The sequence below is a fragment of the Castor canadensis genome, chromosome 3, assembly GCF_047511655.1.
Source record: "Castor canadensis chromosome 3, mCasCan1.hap1v2, whole genome shotgun sequence".
Lineage (NCBI taxonomy): Eukaryota > Metazoa > Chordata > Mammalia > Rodentia > Castoridae > Castor > Castor canadensis.
Genome location: NC_133388.1, coordinates 127,572,501 through 127,590,137, shown reverse-complemented (window position 1 = coordinate 127,590,137; position 17,637 = coordinate 127,572,501). Strand labels below are relative to the sequence as shown.

The window sequence follows — 17,637 nt, the reverse complement described above, 5'->3', positions numbered from 1 at the left end:
AAATTCCTTTTGAGATCCTTTGCATTCTTCCCTTCCTACTGGCCTTGTGCCCCCTCCAAGGTCAAATCTGGAAAAAAGACATAAAAGATGGAAAAGCTTCTTTCAATCTGATCTTTGAATGACTGTACAGCAAAAAAGCCTTCACTATGAATCAGAAACACATAAATTGGATTTTATGTTACTATGAAACAGATAAATATTGTAAATCAACAAAATTTGTGATTTATCTACCAGAGCAGCTACTATCTTTACTCAGATCTACACATAATTCATCCAAGCCTCTATTCTTAATAGTAGACTGAAATTTCAAACTTCTGTACTCTCCTTAACCAGACTAACTTTGAATATTTTTCAGAAATTATTTCCTAAATTTCCTTATCTGGGTTAGTTTTTTCCACATGTATTACTAGAACACGTCACTTATCATATCAAAATTATAATCATATCATCATCTTCTTTCTCAACTCTATGGTAAAATGTTTGAAAATAAAGACTGAGTTTTAATCTCTGTATCCTCTGTGCCCAACTGGAACTCAGGAATAGTTTCTCATAAGAGCAAATGGATGGATGAGTAAGTAAAGAAATCAAGATTAGTCATATGGAAAATATAAAGGCCTAAAGGAAATATGATAGAAGTTCATAAAATAATGAAAGGCATGGAAAGGAGAGGCTAAATGGAAACTTTTAAAATTTATCCCTAGAAAAGCAAAATAAAGATAAGATGTTAAAAGTTGAAAGGATTTTAAAGATCTAAGGCCAAATAAAAGAATACTTGATAAGAAGTTAGAGCCTCTTAACTTCAAGAAATGAGGAGACACAAAACATTATAAAACCTTATTAAAGAAAACCTGTTTACTCTGAGTAGAGCCCACACCTTTGAAGATTGATCATGAAGGGCAAAAATAGCTTTCTAGAACATGTCCCTTAAACAGATTTCTGAAAGACAGAAAACATTTAAAGCACCTCTTTGTACTGGTAGAGATGAACCAATGTGGGCTGTAATACACATATGAATGGAAACAACACAAGGAATCTCCCTATATAGCTATGTTTATCTCAAACTAGCAAAAATGCCATGCTTTTGTTATTATCTTTTATGTATTTTCTTCTACAAAATCAAAGAACAGGAGGGTGAAACAGGTTCTACCTGAGATGGTGGGGGATGAATATGGTGCAAATAATGCATACACATGTAGTAAATGCAAAAACGATACCTGTAGAAAATTTTTTTAAATAAAGCACCTCTTTGTAATGATATCAAAATCACTGTTTATTCTTTTTTGTGTGGGGTCCTGAGGATGGAATCCAGGGCCTCACACATGCTAGGCAAGTGCTCCACCACTGAGCTGTATATCCTTAAGTGCCTTACAGTGATGTCACCTCATGTTCTACCGCCTAACCTTCCATTGACAATCCACTCATGTGTTACATCCCCTGCTCATTAGCATTTTTTGAGACAGCATCTTGCTATATTGTCTAGGCTGGTCTGGAACTCCTGAGCTCAAGCAATCCTCCTGCCTCACTAAATAGCTGGAACTACAGGTACGGGCCACCCCAGTCAGCTTACACTAACATTTACAGCACCTACAGCTCCTATGCAGAGTCCACACTCCAGGTGGACGACAAAAATAAAGCCAGTGAGCAACCCAAAACTCTGCAGGGCACTCTTTCTAGCTTCCTTGCCTCTTCACATGCAAAATGTGCCTGTACATGGCCAGGAAAAACTGCCACAAAGTCCACATGTGACCTACAGAAATAATCAGCATGTTCACTTTATTTCCAGGCCTTTCTCCTCTTCACACTGGGGAAACCCACATAAAAGAATAATGGACTAATCAAAAGTTTGGCTCTTTTAGTTACTTTTATTTACTCCCTAAAAACTAACTTTTAAAATACAGATCATAAACGAGTGCTAAGATTTGTTCATCCTTGACTTTTCTATTGCTTTCACTCGCTTGGGACATTTAACTTTCATCTGAAAAGGTATAACTGATCTAAAGGGAGCTAAAACAGAAAACAGAACTTTTTTCCTTTTACAGAAACAACATTTAACCTTTAACTCGGAACTTCACTCTGAAAGATTTAAGAGTGTACTCACCTGGAGCTGGGATATAGTTAAAGGGTATCGGAATAATATCCAGGTAACACCCTCACTGCAAGGTGGGATCGTAAGAGACCCTTCATAAACCCAGTAATCCCGTAGCAGAGGGTCTATGCAAACACATGGAGAGGTGATAAAAAGGCAGGTTAATAACACTGAAGACCCCAATAATAACTTCCCAAATTACACATTGGCCAGATGAGACTTCTGATGAATATCGTTTTTAAGTTAGAAGCTTACGCATACTCTTAAACTAATCATTGTGGAGATTTACAATGGTTTCTATCAGTGGATTACTATATATTTCTATCGAGTTTAATTGATTTAGAAAAACATATTCATGTTTAAAGGATTTATCTGACTTACCTAATAGCCACTGAACTGCATGCCAGTTAACGATCTGACCATTATTCCTCGCTTATTTATACCTTGATTCACCCATGAGACTGAGGCTATTACTACCCCATTTTTCAGCTGAGGAAGCCAAATCACAGGTGGTTAGTAATCTCCCCACTCAGCTAATAACTGGCTCAGGATTTGAACTCATGCAATTTGCTTCAAAGCTTGTGTTTTTAACTATTCTATTCTAGCCACCTCTATATTGTTTCTTCAACAGTAAAATATTAAGACATAGTACGACAGGAGAAAACAATCACACACAATCATCTTGCTCTACATTGGAGCTGAATATTAAATATAACAAGTGAATGTTTAACATATGACAGAAATTGGTTTGTGGTACAGCAATTAAATGTAGAAAATAGAGGATACAATGCATTAGCCTATTTGATTTTGCTTGACATGCTACAAAATAGCACATATTTTAGTCAGATAAATATTAAGACCAAAATATTATTTAAAACCACCTTGAACTTTGAGTTCTATAATGAGTATATTTTGCACAATTATTACCTGTGCATAAATACAATTAGAATAATATCTAAATAATATATTGCTATTAATTATGAAATTAAATGTAAAATTTACTTCATTCTAGACATTAATAAGAACTTCACTGATCAATCTTAGAAGAGTATCAGGGAGCTTTTTTTTAGCAATTTTTTTATATTATTGTTTTACTGGGGGTACATTGTGACATTTACAAAAGTTCTTATAATACATCACAGTTAAATTCATTCCTCCCATCATTCTTCTTTCTTTCCCCCTCAAAACCTTTTTTTTTTTTTTTTGAGCCACTGAGGTTTGAACTCAGGGTCTCATGCTTCCTGGGCAGGCACTCTACCACTTGAGCTACTCTGTCAGCCCTGAATCAGGTTATTTTATTCTTCAGGTTAATTTATTCTTCTGGTTCTTTACCCAGAAGTAGCAATTTTTATAAATGATAATCCTTACAAATTTCTTATGGATTAATGGAACTAGTGGCAAAGTGTTTTTTTATTATTTCAAAAGGTTTACTCCCATATTTAGAGTAATATGAGATGGTACCTGCAACAGAGAATATAAATTGTAAAGAAACTTTATTAATTAATAATGTATAGTTATGCATGTTCTGACGAAAATAGTGTGGTTAAATCCATAGTTAAAATTCATTTACCATCAAGTAAATATTTACCTGGCAATAAAGTGTTGGGATTAAAGCAGGGTATTGTTTTGGACTTTCCCTGAAAAAGAAAAAATATATTCACTCCATGTTAATGTTAAAGTTAAACTTCTGAATTTTTGAATAAAAATATGGCCAAAAACCTAGATTGACATCTTTTCCGAATGGCTTCTTTGTTCACCAAGATTGGTAGGTGTATCACTCTCTTCTCATTGGAGCAAGATTGATTGGTTCCAACAAGATACTCCTATTCTGAGTCTATGGCTATTTTCTTTGCTACTACAGTTCAATTTCCTCTATAATTCCTTGCACGGAATTTACAACCGGTATTCATCTGTCACATATAAACTATTTTTTCTGCTACTAGAACATTCATACCCAAGACTTAGGCTGCATGTCTTGGTATAAAACACCTGAACCCTGGCTCAGGGTATTCTTTTGAAATGGCTTTCCTCTTGCCTATTTAGAGTTCTGCTCCTAAACCTTTGACATTACAACCTGGCTCCCAATTTGTCATTTTGTCCCACTTGGAAATTCAGCTCCAGGATCTATTCTGAATGTTCTTTTCATGCAGAAAGGGAGATCTGAAACTCAGACATGTATGTTCTAGTCCAACTAACATTTTTCAAAGTGGGATTTAAATTTCAAGGGAACTATCTGTGTTCTTATTCAATACTTCATGCTTAGGATTGTTATTTTAACTTGTGACACTTACATGGCTCAAGTCTTAAGAGTGGGACAGACCTATCAATCCAGTTGGATTTCTCTTATAAGATTACTCTATTAACACAGATGCAACAGGGAAAGTTATCATAAGAAGTTCCTTCCTTTATTCCTGTAACTATCTTATACATTAAAGACTTCAACCCACTTGTCTCACCTCAGCCTCCTGTAGTCCATGATTGATGTCCTATTAGCTAAAGAAATGAGAGATATTTTCTCAGCCCATTTCTACTGGATAAATGTCAGTTCAAAATGTATTCTCACCCTCTTTATACACACTTCCCTGGTAGCTGGGTTCATTCTGTGCCCACTCAGGAGATCTTCAGTGGAGACCCTACCTGGATCAAGGTATCCTGGGATTGTGCCCATGTAGTTAACCAGACTTGACTCCCATTTTGATCTTAGAATTGGATTTGGGTTTTTGGATCCCCTTCAATCAAGCAAGTTCAATTCCTGCTCTGTAACTCCAGCAGCCACAGACGACTTAAACTATGGCCTTTCCCATAGCTGCTTAGCTTCAACTCAGAGAGGCTCCTGTTTATAACAGAGCTTGGCTTCCAGGGTCATTAGAGAGTCATATTGATCTAAATCACCTTCTCTGAGCTATTATCTTATGACATTTTTACCATTACTATTAGTATTAATACTCTAGTCTGGTTCCCAAAATTATATTGGTTTCATTTACACAAATTTTCTATAATGATTCAGCAGAAAGGGTTAACTCAGCAGGCTTGGCTGCTCAAGCCTGTACCTGTTTTTAGGACTAGCCCTTGGCTGGCTCTTGGGAGGCAGCCCTGAGCCCTTGGGACATTCTATCCAAGAACAGTGTTTTCATTAGCCTGAGGCCTTGGGTCATGCTGCATTTATAGTAAATGCCTGACATATGCCTGAGAACTCCAGGCATGCTGTATTACTTTGGCCCGGTAGGCTTATCCTGACAGTGTGATTTAGAGATGCCTGGTTTTGCTAGGTTGTGGGAAAGAGGAACTGGAGTTTGAGGCGTTAAGGGCAGTTAGGCAGGCACATGGTGCTTACATGACCAACCCCTGATAAAATTCGAAGACATGCAAACTCAGGTTGCTGATTATTGATCTGTAACCTTACACTGGAATAAACTATATCCATTAAGCACAGCAGCTGTCTGGTCCTGTGAATCCTTCTAGAGATTTATCAAGCCTGGAGCTGATCTCAGGGACCTTTTACATAACCAGTATTTCTATTTGTTTTAAAATAATGACTTACCTTATATTGAATATCCTGGAGTATCTCAGTCACAGCCTTCAGGCCAATGTGCTCCTTCCCTATCTAAAGCATAAACCACAAGTACATTTTTTAATGTTTAACTTTTACTCAAGGAAACTACAAGAAGCAAGGCTCCAGTCCACCTGAATGTCCTTCTTATGGAATTAAACACCTTATAATCATGCCAATATCTACTAAAGGTAACTAAAGTTGTAACAGCTAGTAGAAGAAAGTATTAGCTATAATACCCAAGAATCCATTCTAAATTCATCTTCTTCCATATGGGTATCATTCATGGTGCCATATATACACCAAATCAAAAAGGCTGTTATATAAAATTGTCAGGGATATTTAAAATAACTCAATACATGTCCATACCCTTGTCATTTATAGATCATTGTTATAAATATTTTATCAAAGTTGAATTTTTTTAATTAACTTGGAAAAGTGGGTAAGTGATTTCATATATTAAAGTTACCCAAATTGGCACATTTCATAATTATCACATGTCATAGTTCTATAACCACCTTTTTATTCTTAAATACATAAGAATGCTTTTCATTGCCTTTCATTCTAAAATAGTGCACGTTTTAGTGTAAAAAATATTCCCAAAAATGCTCCAAAGAAAAAACTTTCTGATTTTAGTGTCTTTGGCTTTATAAATTCCAAATGCCATCTGATTCCCACTTTCCTATCAGCTCCCACTACTCCATGACAATGGAGAAGAGTAACAGCAGAGATCACCTCAGATAAACAATCATTATTATCCTGAGTTTTTTTACTCTTCCACATACATTTTTGGAGAATGGCCTACAAGAAGCTAGAGTAGTTGTCAACATGAATGCATTCTCTGGTTCTCTCAATAATAACCAACTATGAAATATAGAAGGAAAAAGAAGAGAGTCAAGGCAAGCCAATCAGTTTAAGGTAACTAAGACTATTTTCCAGGCATATGCCAAAACAGAAAATTAATTTTCTGAAGTTAATAAAAACGTACTGCAAATGTAGGCAGGAGGTAGTATTTGAATGCCTGAGTTGTGGTGAGTTTCCATTTCATGCATCTCCTGTGAGATTATGAACTCTGAGAAGAGTCCACATCTGAACACTGAAAGACCACATAATATAGTGGTCTAGGAGTAAGCTCCCTTGCATTCGAATGACTGGATTCTAATCCTGACTCTACCATTTTTAAGTGTGGTGACTTTAGGCAGGTTTACTTAACCTTTATGTCCTTCCTCATCTACATAGGAGGGACAATAAAGTGATAGGGTTGAAGATAATATTAAACCAAAGAACTCAGAATACAGCCTAGTGCACCATAATTCAATTAATGTCATCCTTATCATTCTTGACCTGAACGAAGCATCAACTGTAGTTTTTACATTTATAGCGCTTAATAAATATTATTAGCTCCTTCTAACCATAAAATTTTTATGGATAAGACTTTACCCATAAAATCTTTGTATCTTACAACAAACTGCAGCTATGACTCTGCCACTTTCCTTTCCTTCTTTGCCAAAATTTTATATGAAGAGATAATAACCACCATAAAACTAAGTGTAGATAACAATCTCCATGCTGTAATCCTATAGCCAGCCATTCAGGTAACAATCCAACCTGGTGTCAAGTCCACCAGGACCATGAGCCCAATTCAAGCCTTCCCTCTCACTCTGCCATCCTTCACCACTGAACATGCAAAGCACTCTGTCCAATTCTCTTCTCCTAGAGTCTGAATGCTCTTCAAACTGTTTTCACTTCTAACTCTGTCTTATCTTTTGTCCTCTGGGCTCCCAGAACACAGGACAATTCCATCTTTAACAAGGCCTCCCACCACCTCCTGGTCTCTGAGAAGTTCTGAAGGTCTGTCTCTATCAGGGCTTCCCAGTGAACACAGGGCATTCTCCTAGGGAGAGGGCGTAAATCTATGGTCAGTGGTCTGCTGTCACCATCAGTATGGTACCTCTCATTCATAGGCACAAACTGCCCTTCTCTGAGTGGACTGTCCCCCTATGATGCCACCATGCCCTCCCTGTCACGTACTGACCCACTGGTCACTCCCTCCCAGGTTTTGCTTCCCGCTGTCACTCTGGAGACTTCAGCATCCTGTGAGATCCCTCTCTGACCTAAGCCACTTCACCCTTCACTCTTTGGATTTCAGCCCCAATTCACCTCTGCAAACCAATCCTGAGACCACATCTGTGTTTACTTTTTCATTCTGAAAATTTCAACTCAAACAGACTATTCTCTCTGACCAAACTCTCACATCCACTCGGCTCTCTTCTCCTAGGAGATGATCACTAGAAGCCCCTCTTGGCTTCATCTACTTCTTTAACCTCACTAGACTAAATGGCATAGCTTTCACCACTCTCAACTCTTCCATCCCTTTATGCTCCCAAATAATGTGCTGTGCAATGGATCACACAACAATTTGCTAGGATGCCCTACACCTGGAAGAGAACAACCCACAATACTCTGTCCCATACAATCCCTGTGGTCTAGCTATAAGTGAATCTCCCTCCCTGACTGTCACATCTATTCTCATCCCCTTCTGAGCTGCTTCAAAGCCCAACACTGCATCCACATTTCACTCACTTTATAAACAATTTTGCTTTGTATGTCTCAGAGATAATAAAGGCTATCAGGCATGAAATCCCCTAATTTACTGCCTTCCTCCACCACTAAATTGGTCCCTTTCCTCCTGGCTCTCTGTTTTAGAGAAAAGGTAGGTCGCCCCCTATCTAAGTTAGTCCACCAATGTAAGTTCCTCCATCCCATGTGCCTCCCTTCTCCTCCAGGACTTTTCCACATCAGCTATCTCTTCTCTTTTCAATATTTTTAATTCCATGTCTGTATATCTCTTCTTGCTCAGAATAGAACCATAAGATCTCATACTTTAAAACCACCATTAATTATAGCCCCTTCTGTCCTTCCTTCCTCCAGTCATGCTTCTTGGAAGGCAAGTCCTCATACACTGCCAGCAACTTCCTCCTCCCACTTCCACTGCTCTAGCCCAAGTGTCAACCTGACACTGCCTCAGTCCTTTCTTCATAAAATTTGGTTCTCATAGTTTTGGCAACCTTATTCTCTCCTGAGAAAGATATTTTCACACAGTAAACTCAGTGTTAACCTCCCAGCAAACTTATGGAAGAACAGTGTGCTTGGTCTGAAGACTTTCCCTTGCCTGCCATCTTGCTCCTTCAAATACTGCTCTAAATGCAGGGTCTTCAATCTTGGGCTCTATGGACTATTAACTATTGGTTGAGATGGGATTTCATTAATTTTTTGCCGGAGCTGGCCTGGAACCAAGATCCTTCCAATATCAGCCTCATAAATTACTTAGATTGCAGGGATGAGCCACCAGCACCCAACTTGCATTTTGTTTTTGAGATTGCATTTCACTGACTTTTCCTGTGCTACCCTCAAACTTGAGGTCCTCCTCCTCTACCTTCTGAGTATCTGTGTTTGTAGGCATGCACCACCTATCTAGCTAAAATTATTTTTTTAATAAAGATTACCAGAGTGTAAAACTAAAAATACTTTCATCAATATTCTGTAATTCTTATCTACTTATATAATATAGCTATAAAATAGGGCCATGCCTATTAAAAACTCATGAATAGATTCATTTTAAAATTAAGGATTTGCTGTTAAATTCTATGGCATAGGTCATACTTTCAAGACTCTGGTTTCAAAATATTAAGAGGATAAAACTAGATGACTATTTTTAAGCCTCAATGAAGAAAAACTTTAGAAATGCAATAGGAAGTTGTTATAATTAATAACATTCTTGATATATATGCCACAAAAAGCATATTAAAAGAGAGTGATGCTCAACTCTTTAGAAAATTAAGTAACTATGACCACTATGTTAATATCACTACTCTAATCCAAGAGGCAACCTGTAACCATGCAGAGTTAGAGTTCTGGTTTTTGGTACTGACTGGCAGTATTGTCTGTCTGTGTGGCAGTAAACAATTACTTGGCCTCTCTGGGTCTTATTTCTCTTCTGCAAGACTGGAAGGAGGAGTGGGATAAAAATTCCAGGATCTCTTTCATTTCCTTTAGTCTCTTTCAATTTTGTATGTTTGGCTAGGAGTAGATAATATTCTTTGCCCACTATGGAGCTCAAATCTAAATTTTATATTAGCTAAATCTGCTATGGTCTTTGTCACTCTTATTTTATCAGTGCTTTCTATAAGGCATTTCAAATCATCTTCAGGTGAAAATTATTAATAACAAAGCGATAAAGTAATCCACTACATGATTATATTATTTTTCTTAGATTTTACCATAAGCCAGGGTCTGAAAACATTTCTGAAATTCTTTTTCATAAATGAAATGATCTCTGCCTTCAGGAGACATTTTCTAAATCATTTCTCCAAAGACCCTGAATGCCAACTCTGAAGAAAATCTCTAATAAATAAATGAACTATTCTCTCTCAGAAATATGGCTGAACTCTCAAGAACTACAAAGTTCAAGTTCTATATTTTTAAATTCTATATTTTTAAGTCAAATTCTTTATTTTTAAATTACCAGTATTCTCTGTATGTGTTTAATTTCATCTCTAAGTAATAAAATTGAGAGTGAATAAAAAATATTTTACAAAACAACTTAGAAATAAGCATCTCTTGTGCAATACAACAACTATAGTAAATGATTTACCTGAACAAACAAAGCAATGATGGCGATTCCATGAGGCTTCCCCACAGCCTCATCAATACTGCCAAACAGAGTGGAGTTCCAGTGGATCAGATGAAGCTGGTAGATAACAAACACATAGATCACATCACTCAATGTACTTCTGTCCAAACAAGCAAAGACATACCTCCATCTCCACTGTATCTACATGGTATCATAGGCAACGAGATCACAAATAGACACAGGCTGCTGCCTCAAAAGAACTCTCTGTAGGAATTCCTTCCTTCAGGAGATGCACAGGTAGGGAGCCCCAAAGATTTCACATTGACTTGATTATCTTTCCTTAAATGTCCTCTAGATATCAATGGAACAAAATTCCAGCTCTGGCATAAATACTTGAACTCATTCAAAAAATGAGTACAGAGTGAGGGAAATGGAGCCTGGTAATGTGGCTCAGTGGTGGAGGGTTTGTACAGTATGCCTGAGAGGCCCTGGATTTCATTCCCAGCATGGCCAAAAAAAGGAGAAGAAAAAAGAAGGGAAGAGAAGAAGAAAGAAGGAAGGGAGGAAGGGTGAATGAGTGGATTACTACTATATAACCAATCACCCAGTATTTCCATCAGGAAATACAGAAAGTCAGTCTCAAAATCTGGTAAATTATTTCAAGAATATTCAGAGAGAACATTCTATTTAAAGAAATGCTGTGTTTTTTAAGCCACGGTAAAATAATGAATGCTGATGTAAGTCTCTAAAAGAAGGCCATTTCCTGAACTAGAGATAAAATTTTATCTATGAAGAAATGACAAACAATGCTCAGAGGAGTCCCTCACTCCTAGCTTCACAAAGCTTTGTAGCTTTCAAGTTTATCTAGAATATGCGCTTGCTCCTACAGCACTGATAAACACTTGCAAGAAGACAAATTCAATTCCCTCATTAAAAATCAAATTGCCACTGAGTTTCTCAGTTATAGTAACCAAGTAAAGCTTCTGCCTGGAATACTATCTTTGTTATTGTAGCTTTTAATTGGTATAGTCACTTACCACCTTAAAACATTGACCCATTTAAAAACTAGTTTCAAATCCAAAAAGATGTAACTAAAATTCAATCATTATTCGTTTTGCATCAATAATTAAATAATAATTATTTAATAATTTGCATGGTAATTAAAACATTTTAATAATTATTTATTAAATAATTATTATTTAATAATTTGCATGGTAATTAAAACATTTTTAATTACCATGAAAATTGCCAAAATTTTTATTTTTCCACAGCTGAATTTGCCCACATACAATTTGAGACTATAATATTAACCACGAGATAGTGGTAATAAAATCAATAATAGAAACAGTAACCTAGAGAAGAATATAACCAAAGCCAGTCTGAAAACGCAGGTGGACTGTAACTGCCCAGTAATCATTAACGGTCAAGGCACTGCATTTAAGAAAACAATACTCTACAACTTCTCAACTAAAAATAAAAGACTGACTAATCTTAGCATTTCTTCTCTGGCTGCAAGAGTAGCACAGAAGTCCAATTGGAACAGGGCTGGTGGAGTTGCTGAAGTGCTAGAGTGCCTGCCACAAAGCCTATGAAGTCTGAGTTCAAGCCCCAGTACCTCCAAAAAAAAATTATAAGTCCCCCAGTGGAACAGATAAGACTGACTACTTTCCTGAACTCAGCAAAAAAGGTCTAGACCCAGAGCTTAAATATATTTTCATTTCATGACTATAGAGTTCAAACTGATGATTTTTTTACTTCTCATCATAGTATTATAAAGTATTTTTTTCAGAAATAAAACATCAATAAACCAAAAAGCATGGCTTTGTTTTTTGGGGGTTTTTTTGCCACCCTTTGACAACATCATCATTCACTCCTGCTCTCTTCAAAAAAAAGGTTTACATTTTTTGGTGTGTTTTAAAAAGTTGAAGGTACCCATTCCTTCAGTGTGTGCTATGCATGGTGACTTTAAGAAAATGCAGAATGGAAAAGGGGCAAAAGAATGACTTTAGAGTGGAGGAACCTAGAAACCATCTGATCAAAGTCTACATCAGTAGTAATTCATCATTGTGTTGACAGTAGGTGTCCTTGATATATGACAAAAATGGCATTTTATCTCTGTGCTCTTCCTCCCAATAACCCATAACCACAATCTAATCATAAGAAAAACACCAAAAAAATCTCAGTAGGGGACATTCTACAAAATCCCTGACCAGGACTCCTCAAAGCTGTCAAGGTCATCAAGAATAAGGGAAGCCTGAGAAAATATCATGGACAAGAAGATTTCTTAGCTGCATGACCATTTACAGATCTTGCTACTTTTTAAAGAAAACAGTTGAGAAGTCTTTCAGTTAAATTAATTGCATTGTCATATTATCTGTTAGGTAGGTAAGAGGTCAAATAGGAAAATTTATATAAAAGGGTCCATATGATATGGTTATAATTCTCTTAACCAAATACACAGAAAAAAATCTGTTTTAATGTTTTCGAATTTATTGTTCTTTCTTCAGAGAAAAGGTATCAATATAATTATCTCTGATATTCTGTAATTTAAAAATATGATAGCATGCTCAGAGCGTTGTTAGAAGTGACTGAAAAAGTAGTAATCAAGAATATAAGCAATTCACTTAGTATTTAGCAAAGAGCTCTCATAATAACAAGATAATTTCTACAAATGGCAGATGGCACATGATTAAATGGGTTCATTAATTTCCATTGTAAAATGTATGATAGCTTGTTGACCACATGGATTTCCTGTAGAGAAAGTACTGGACAGTGATGATGGTATGTTAGGTTGAAGCTAAGAATAAAAATTAAATTTTACAATTTATTGGTCCATTCTGCTACTACAGGGAAATTTCTATTTATTGCCTAAGGAATTCAGAAAACTGAGTTTAACCAGATAGAGTTCTTTCCAAAAGAATCTCTTGATAGATTATCTTGGACAGTTCTGTGCATTTCTCTGAGCTGCCTTCAACTTATTTGTACTTTGCAACTACATGACCCTTTGTAGTGTGCAAAGTCTCATTGCTCATATCCTTCATTTAAATTTGAAGCATGTCTGCCATTGAGTTTTAATAACACACCTGTGACACTAAAGTTACTGTGGGGTAGCTTAGAAGAGGAAAGATGGAGGAAGAAGGCTAAGTACTGTGATACTGAAACTTAGGAACATGATTTCTAGCGCAGTCCTGATAATTCACTTTTGAAAAAAACCCAGGGATACTGTCTTTCCATTAGTAAACTGGTGAGCCTTTTGTTTCTGTTTAAATTACCCCACCAGAAACATGTGCACTCAGTAGAAGCATATTCATAAGCAGTTCTTTCACTTTCATTGGTGCTGAACTGGGAAATAAATAAATAAATGCAGCTTTGGAGGGGAAAAAAAAAGAGAAGGGCCTAAGGAGATGGTAGCAGCAACTGTATGTAATATAGTACCTTGAGTGAGACCCTCTAACAGAAGGAAAAAAAAAGAGAGAAAGAGGAAGGAAGGGAGGAAGGAAGAGAGGGAGAGAGCGAGAGAGGAAGGGAGCAAGGGAGGCATGGAGGGAGGGGAGGAGGGAAGGAAAAATTAAAGGAAATGTTGACACTTCAACCAACCCAAGGTAAAAAGGACGAAAGAGCTCTGTGATCCCCACATGTCTACAACAGTAACATAAAACAAAAGCAGCAAGAGAACCTCTGTCCCCATTGTTTCTTGTACCGGCTGGGTCTCCATTATCCACTTGATTGCTAGTAGCTCATAGCACCGGTGCAGGAGAAATCCTCCCCTCCCTGTCGACAAATGACCCAGGCTTTCAGACATTAGTTCAGTCCTGGTACCAAGCAGCTTTCTTCTCTTGAAGGTGCTTCTCATCATAAGACGAAACAAAACAACAGAAACTCCTTTCCACACTAGAATATGGTGAACTCATCTATCAGGCAAATTTTCAACACAATCTGAAAACCAGTCAAACTTTCAGCTGTCACCTGGTAGCTGCAACCCAGATGCAAGATCACAGGCACAATACACTGCATTTCATTTTTGCTGCTCCTCAGCTTTAAGCTCACTCTGCTTCCAGAGCACCTTCCTGCTCCATCTGTAGTAGTTTGTGAGGGCCGTCATAACAATGTGCTATGGGCTGGGTGGCTTAAACAACAGAAATTTATTTCCTCACAGTTGTAGAGGCTGGAAGTCTGAGATCAAAGTGCTGGCAGGGTTGGTGTCATCAGAGGTCTCTTTCCTTGGCTTGTAAATGGCCATATTCTCTGTGTCTTCATATTGTCTTCCTGCATCTGTCTATTTCCTAACCCCTTCTTATAAGGACTCAGTCATATTTGATTAGGGCCTATACATCTGAACCCTTTTCAACCTAACTACCTCTATAAAGATCTTACCTCCAAATACACTCACATTTTGAAGTCCTGGGGATTGGTACTTCAACATATGAATTTATAGGGAACACAATTCAATTCATAATACCATCTATCTCACCTTTAGGGATCAAGTATGACCTGGACACAGCTGTCTTGAGTTATAACCATGAATGCTCTGAGTAATGCTGAGTAACGCTGTTTTTCTCACATAGGTCCAAAAATACAACAGGTCAACAGAACCACTAGACTTATAGGTGGAGCTTTAGGATCAAACCCTGCCCTGTCGCACAAGGAATGTACCTGACATCTTTGCTGTTAGCTTCAGATAAACCAGGTTAAGTTCCAGCTTGGAGGAAGTCATGCTTGCCCAACTACCACATAAGCTCCTTCCCTCATACCAAGTCATGGACACCCACCAGTCTCTGCCACCTTTGACCATGCTCTGTCTATAAATCCCCAATAAATATTACACTCTGTATTCCCAGATCTGTCTGACTCTTTCTTCTGTCTCTAGGCACCTTCTGCCTAGGGTAGCTAATCTTTTACACCAGATTTTTCTCAGAACATCACCCTTTCCAGTCTCCCAAGGATCTCCAAAGCTTGAATTATTCAAATCTGTCTCTATTCTCCCATAGTCCCTTCTTTATTTCCATAATCTTCTCAATTTTGCCTCAAATTTATCTTATCAAATTTGCTTTATGTTTTTCCACAGAGGTAGGAAAATTGGTCCATTTGAAGAACTAAGAGTACTATTGTTGGCAGGTAGAGGAGACGTAAGTCTGGCAATATCAAGGGAATGAGGCAGTCACATTATAGGGGACAGCGTACACACAGCTTTAAATTTTGTCATAACTCTATCTTGGAAAACACTAAAGCAATATGATTGCAATGAATATTATTACTCATGTTGCATAGAATCAACCACACTTCCCCATAACAACCTCTTTCCTTCAAAGGTCCTTTTGACAGCGGGAAGGATGGACTAGCAGCTGGACTGTAAGTTAAGCAGTGCCACAGAAGTTCCAGCTAAAAATCTGTGATAGGGATATGCAACAGTTAACTGTGTGCATTAACTTTTCTAGACTATGGAACTCAGTTGCTTGGTCAAACACCAGTCTAGACGTTGGTCTGAAGGTGCTTTTCAGGTATGATTAACATTTAAACCAATAGACACCAAGTAAAGCTGATTTCTCTCCACAATATAGGTGAGCCTCACTGAATCAGCTGAAAGCCTTAAGAGCAAAGAATGAGGTCCCTCAAAGGAGAAGTAATTCTGCCTCTAGAGTGAAAGATAAAAATTTCTACCTGAGCTTCCAGACTTAAAACTCAAACTTCAACATCAACTCTTACATGAATTTCCAGCCTTCAGCCTACCTCTCTCATTCTCTCTCCATCCATTTTTTCTGTTTTTCTATAGAAGCCTAATGTAATAAATAATGTAATGTATAAATAATTATAGAGACCAATGGAAGTTTAAATCTGAAGATGAGTAGCCATAAGAATAAAAATAAAAGGATCCTAACAAATGATATTTGGAACTTTGTCCTCTACAATTAAAGAGAAGAATGGAAGCACAAAAACCCTCTGATGATTGGAAAGAATTTACTAGAACTTCTACTTACATTTATTTTTATTGAATGCCTTTTAATTTCAACTTTTTATGCTTCACAAAATACATATATTAGGCCCCGCTTACCAGTGTTTTTGCCTTCCACATTTACAGTTACCCCAATGAAAACATTAAGTAGATAATTCCACAAATAAACCATTTATAAGAATTAAACTTCTTTTACCATGGTATATTGTTAAAACTTTTTCTATTTTATAATTAGTTATTGTGACTGTTTCTGTGCCTTGCTCATAAATTAAACTCTATCATAGGTCCGTATGTTTAGGAAAAACACAGTGTGTATTTCTAGGGTTTGGAAGCACCAATAGTTTCAGACATCTACTGAGGGTCTTTGGACAAATCCCCCTTGGATAAAGGGAGAACTACTATATACATATTAATGTATGAGTGTAGTTTATTTACAGATATACAAGTACTAAGGTTTGTTCTAATGTGGGTGGTTAAACACAGACAAACAGGGCTGAATTGAATGACACAGATAATAAGGATAAGGTGTAGAAATGAAGTGACCTGAGTGTAAGAGAGAGGAAGTGGTTTTTCCAATCATCTTCTGCACTAGCTTATAAGAGGCCCAAGCAGACAGCTATTATCAGTAGAGGGACCTCAGAAGACTGACTTCAAAGCCCAGCAGTACAGATAAGCTCTGGGGCGGGTCTATTCTATAGTGAGGGCAGAATGGAGGGGCGGAAAAACCGTGCAACTCAACTGTAATTCTCAGACGCAATGTGCTTTCACAGAATATCTCTGAGCTAGGAATCACAGGTCTGGGATTCTCGTTTCAGTTCTGCAAGTCTTTAGCTCTCTGAACTTCACAAAACACTAACTGCTTTGAGCATCAGTCTCTGTGCAGCACAAGGAGAGTTATCTCTCATAGCTTGGATTATTCATGCCTCTCTCTGTCTTCCCAAGTACTCTCTTTATTCCTATATTTCTATTACATTTTGTTGTCATTAACATTAGCTATCCATGGCCGGCAAAGGCAAGGAAGCAGGGGATAAACTCAGAGGACAGAGAGCAGCTCATCAGTTTGTAGTGAAGACCACATATATTAAATGCTGCTTTCTGTTGCTAAGAAGTCACAGGGTTGGATGTATCATCACTGCCTATGGCCCACTCTTCATGACCACCTACCTCCTCCCAGGCCACTGGACTAAAGACAACTCCAGGCAGCATTCAGCCTTACCCAGACCATCAAGAGCTTTTGCCATTTGTTGTTGTTGTTTATTAAAAAAAAGTTTTTGTTAATACATATTAGTTGTACATGAGGATTTCACTGTGACATTTTCATGTATGCTTACAACGTACCTTGGTTAGATTCACCCCCACCATCCTTCTCCCTCCCTTCCCACCCTTTTTTAAACAATTTCAACAGGTTTCATTGTCCT

General features: G+C 37.4%; 1 protein-coding gene across 3 annotated transcripts in view; it reads right to left on the bottom strand.

Moving 5' to 3' along the window:
* Positions 1 to 17,637, bottom strand: part of Ca8 (carbonic anhydrase 8) — an 85,557-nt gene that overhangs the window by 28,643 nt on the left and 39,277 nt on the right. For all 3 annotated transcript variants that reach the window (XM_020176450.2, XM_020176449.2, XM_020176448.2), the window contains exons 4-7: positions 10,291 to 10,386; positions 5,628 to 5,690; positions 3,675 to 3,723; positions 2,099 to 2,211 (exon numbers count right to left, since the gene is read on the bottom strand). In XM_020176450.2, coding sequence (XP_020032039.1) covers positions 2,099 to 2,211; positions 3,675 to 3,723; positions 5,628 to 5,690; positions 10,291 to 10,386 — 321 coding nt within the window. The remainder of the gene's footprint in view (positions 1 to 2,098; positions 2,212 to 3,674; positions 3,724 to 5,627; positions 5,691 to 10,290; positions 10,387 to 17,637) is intronic.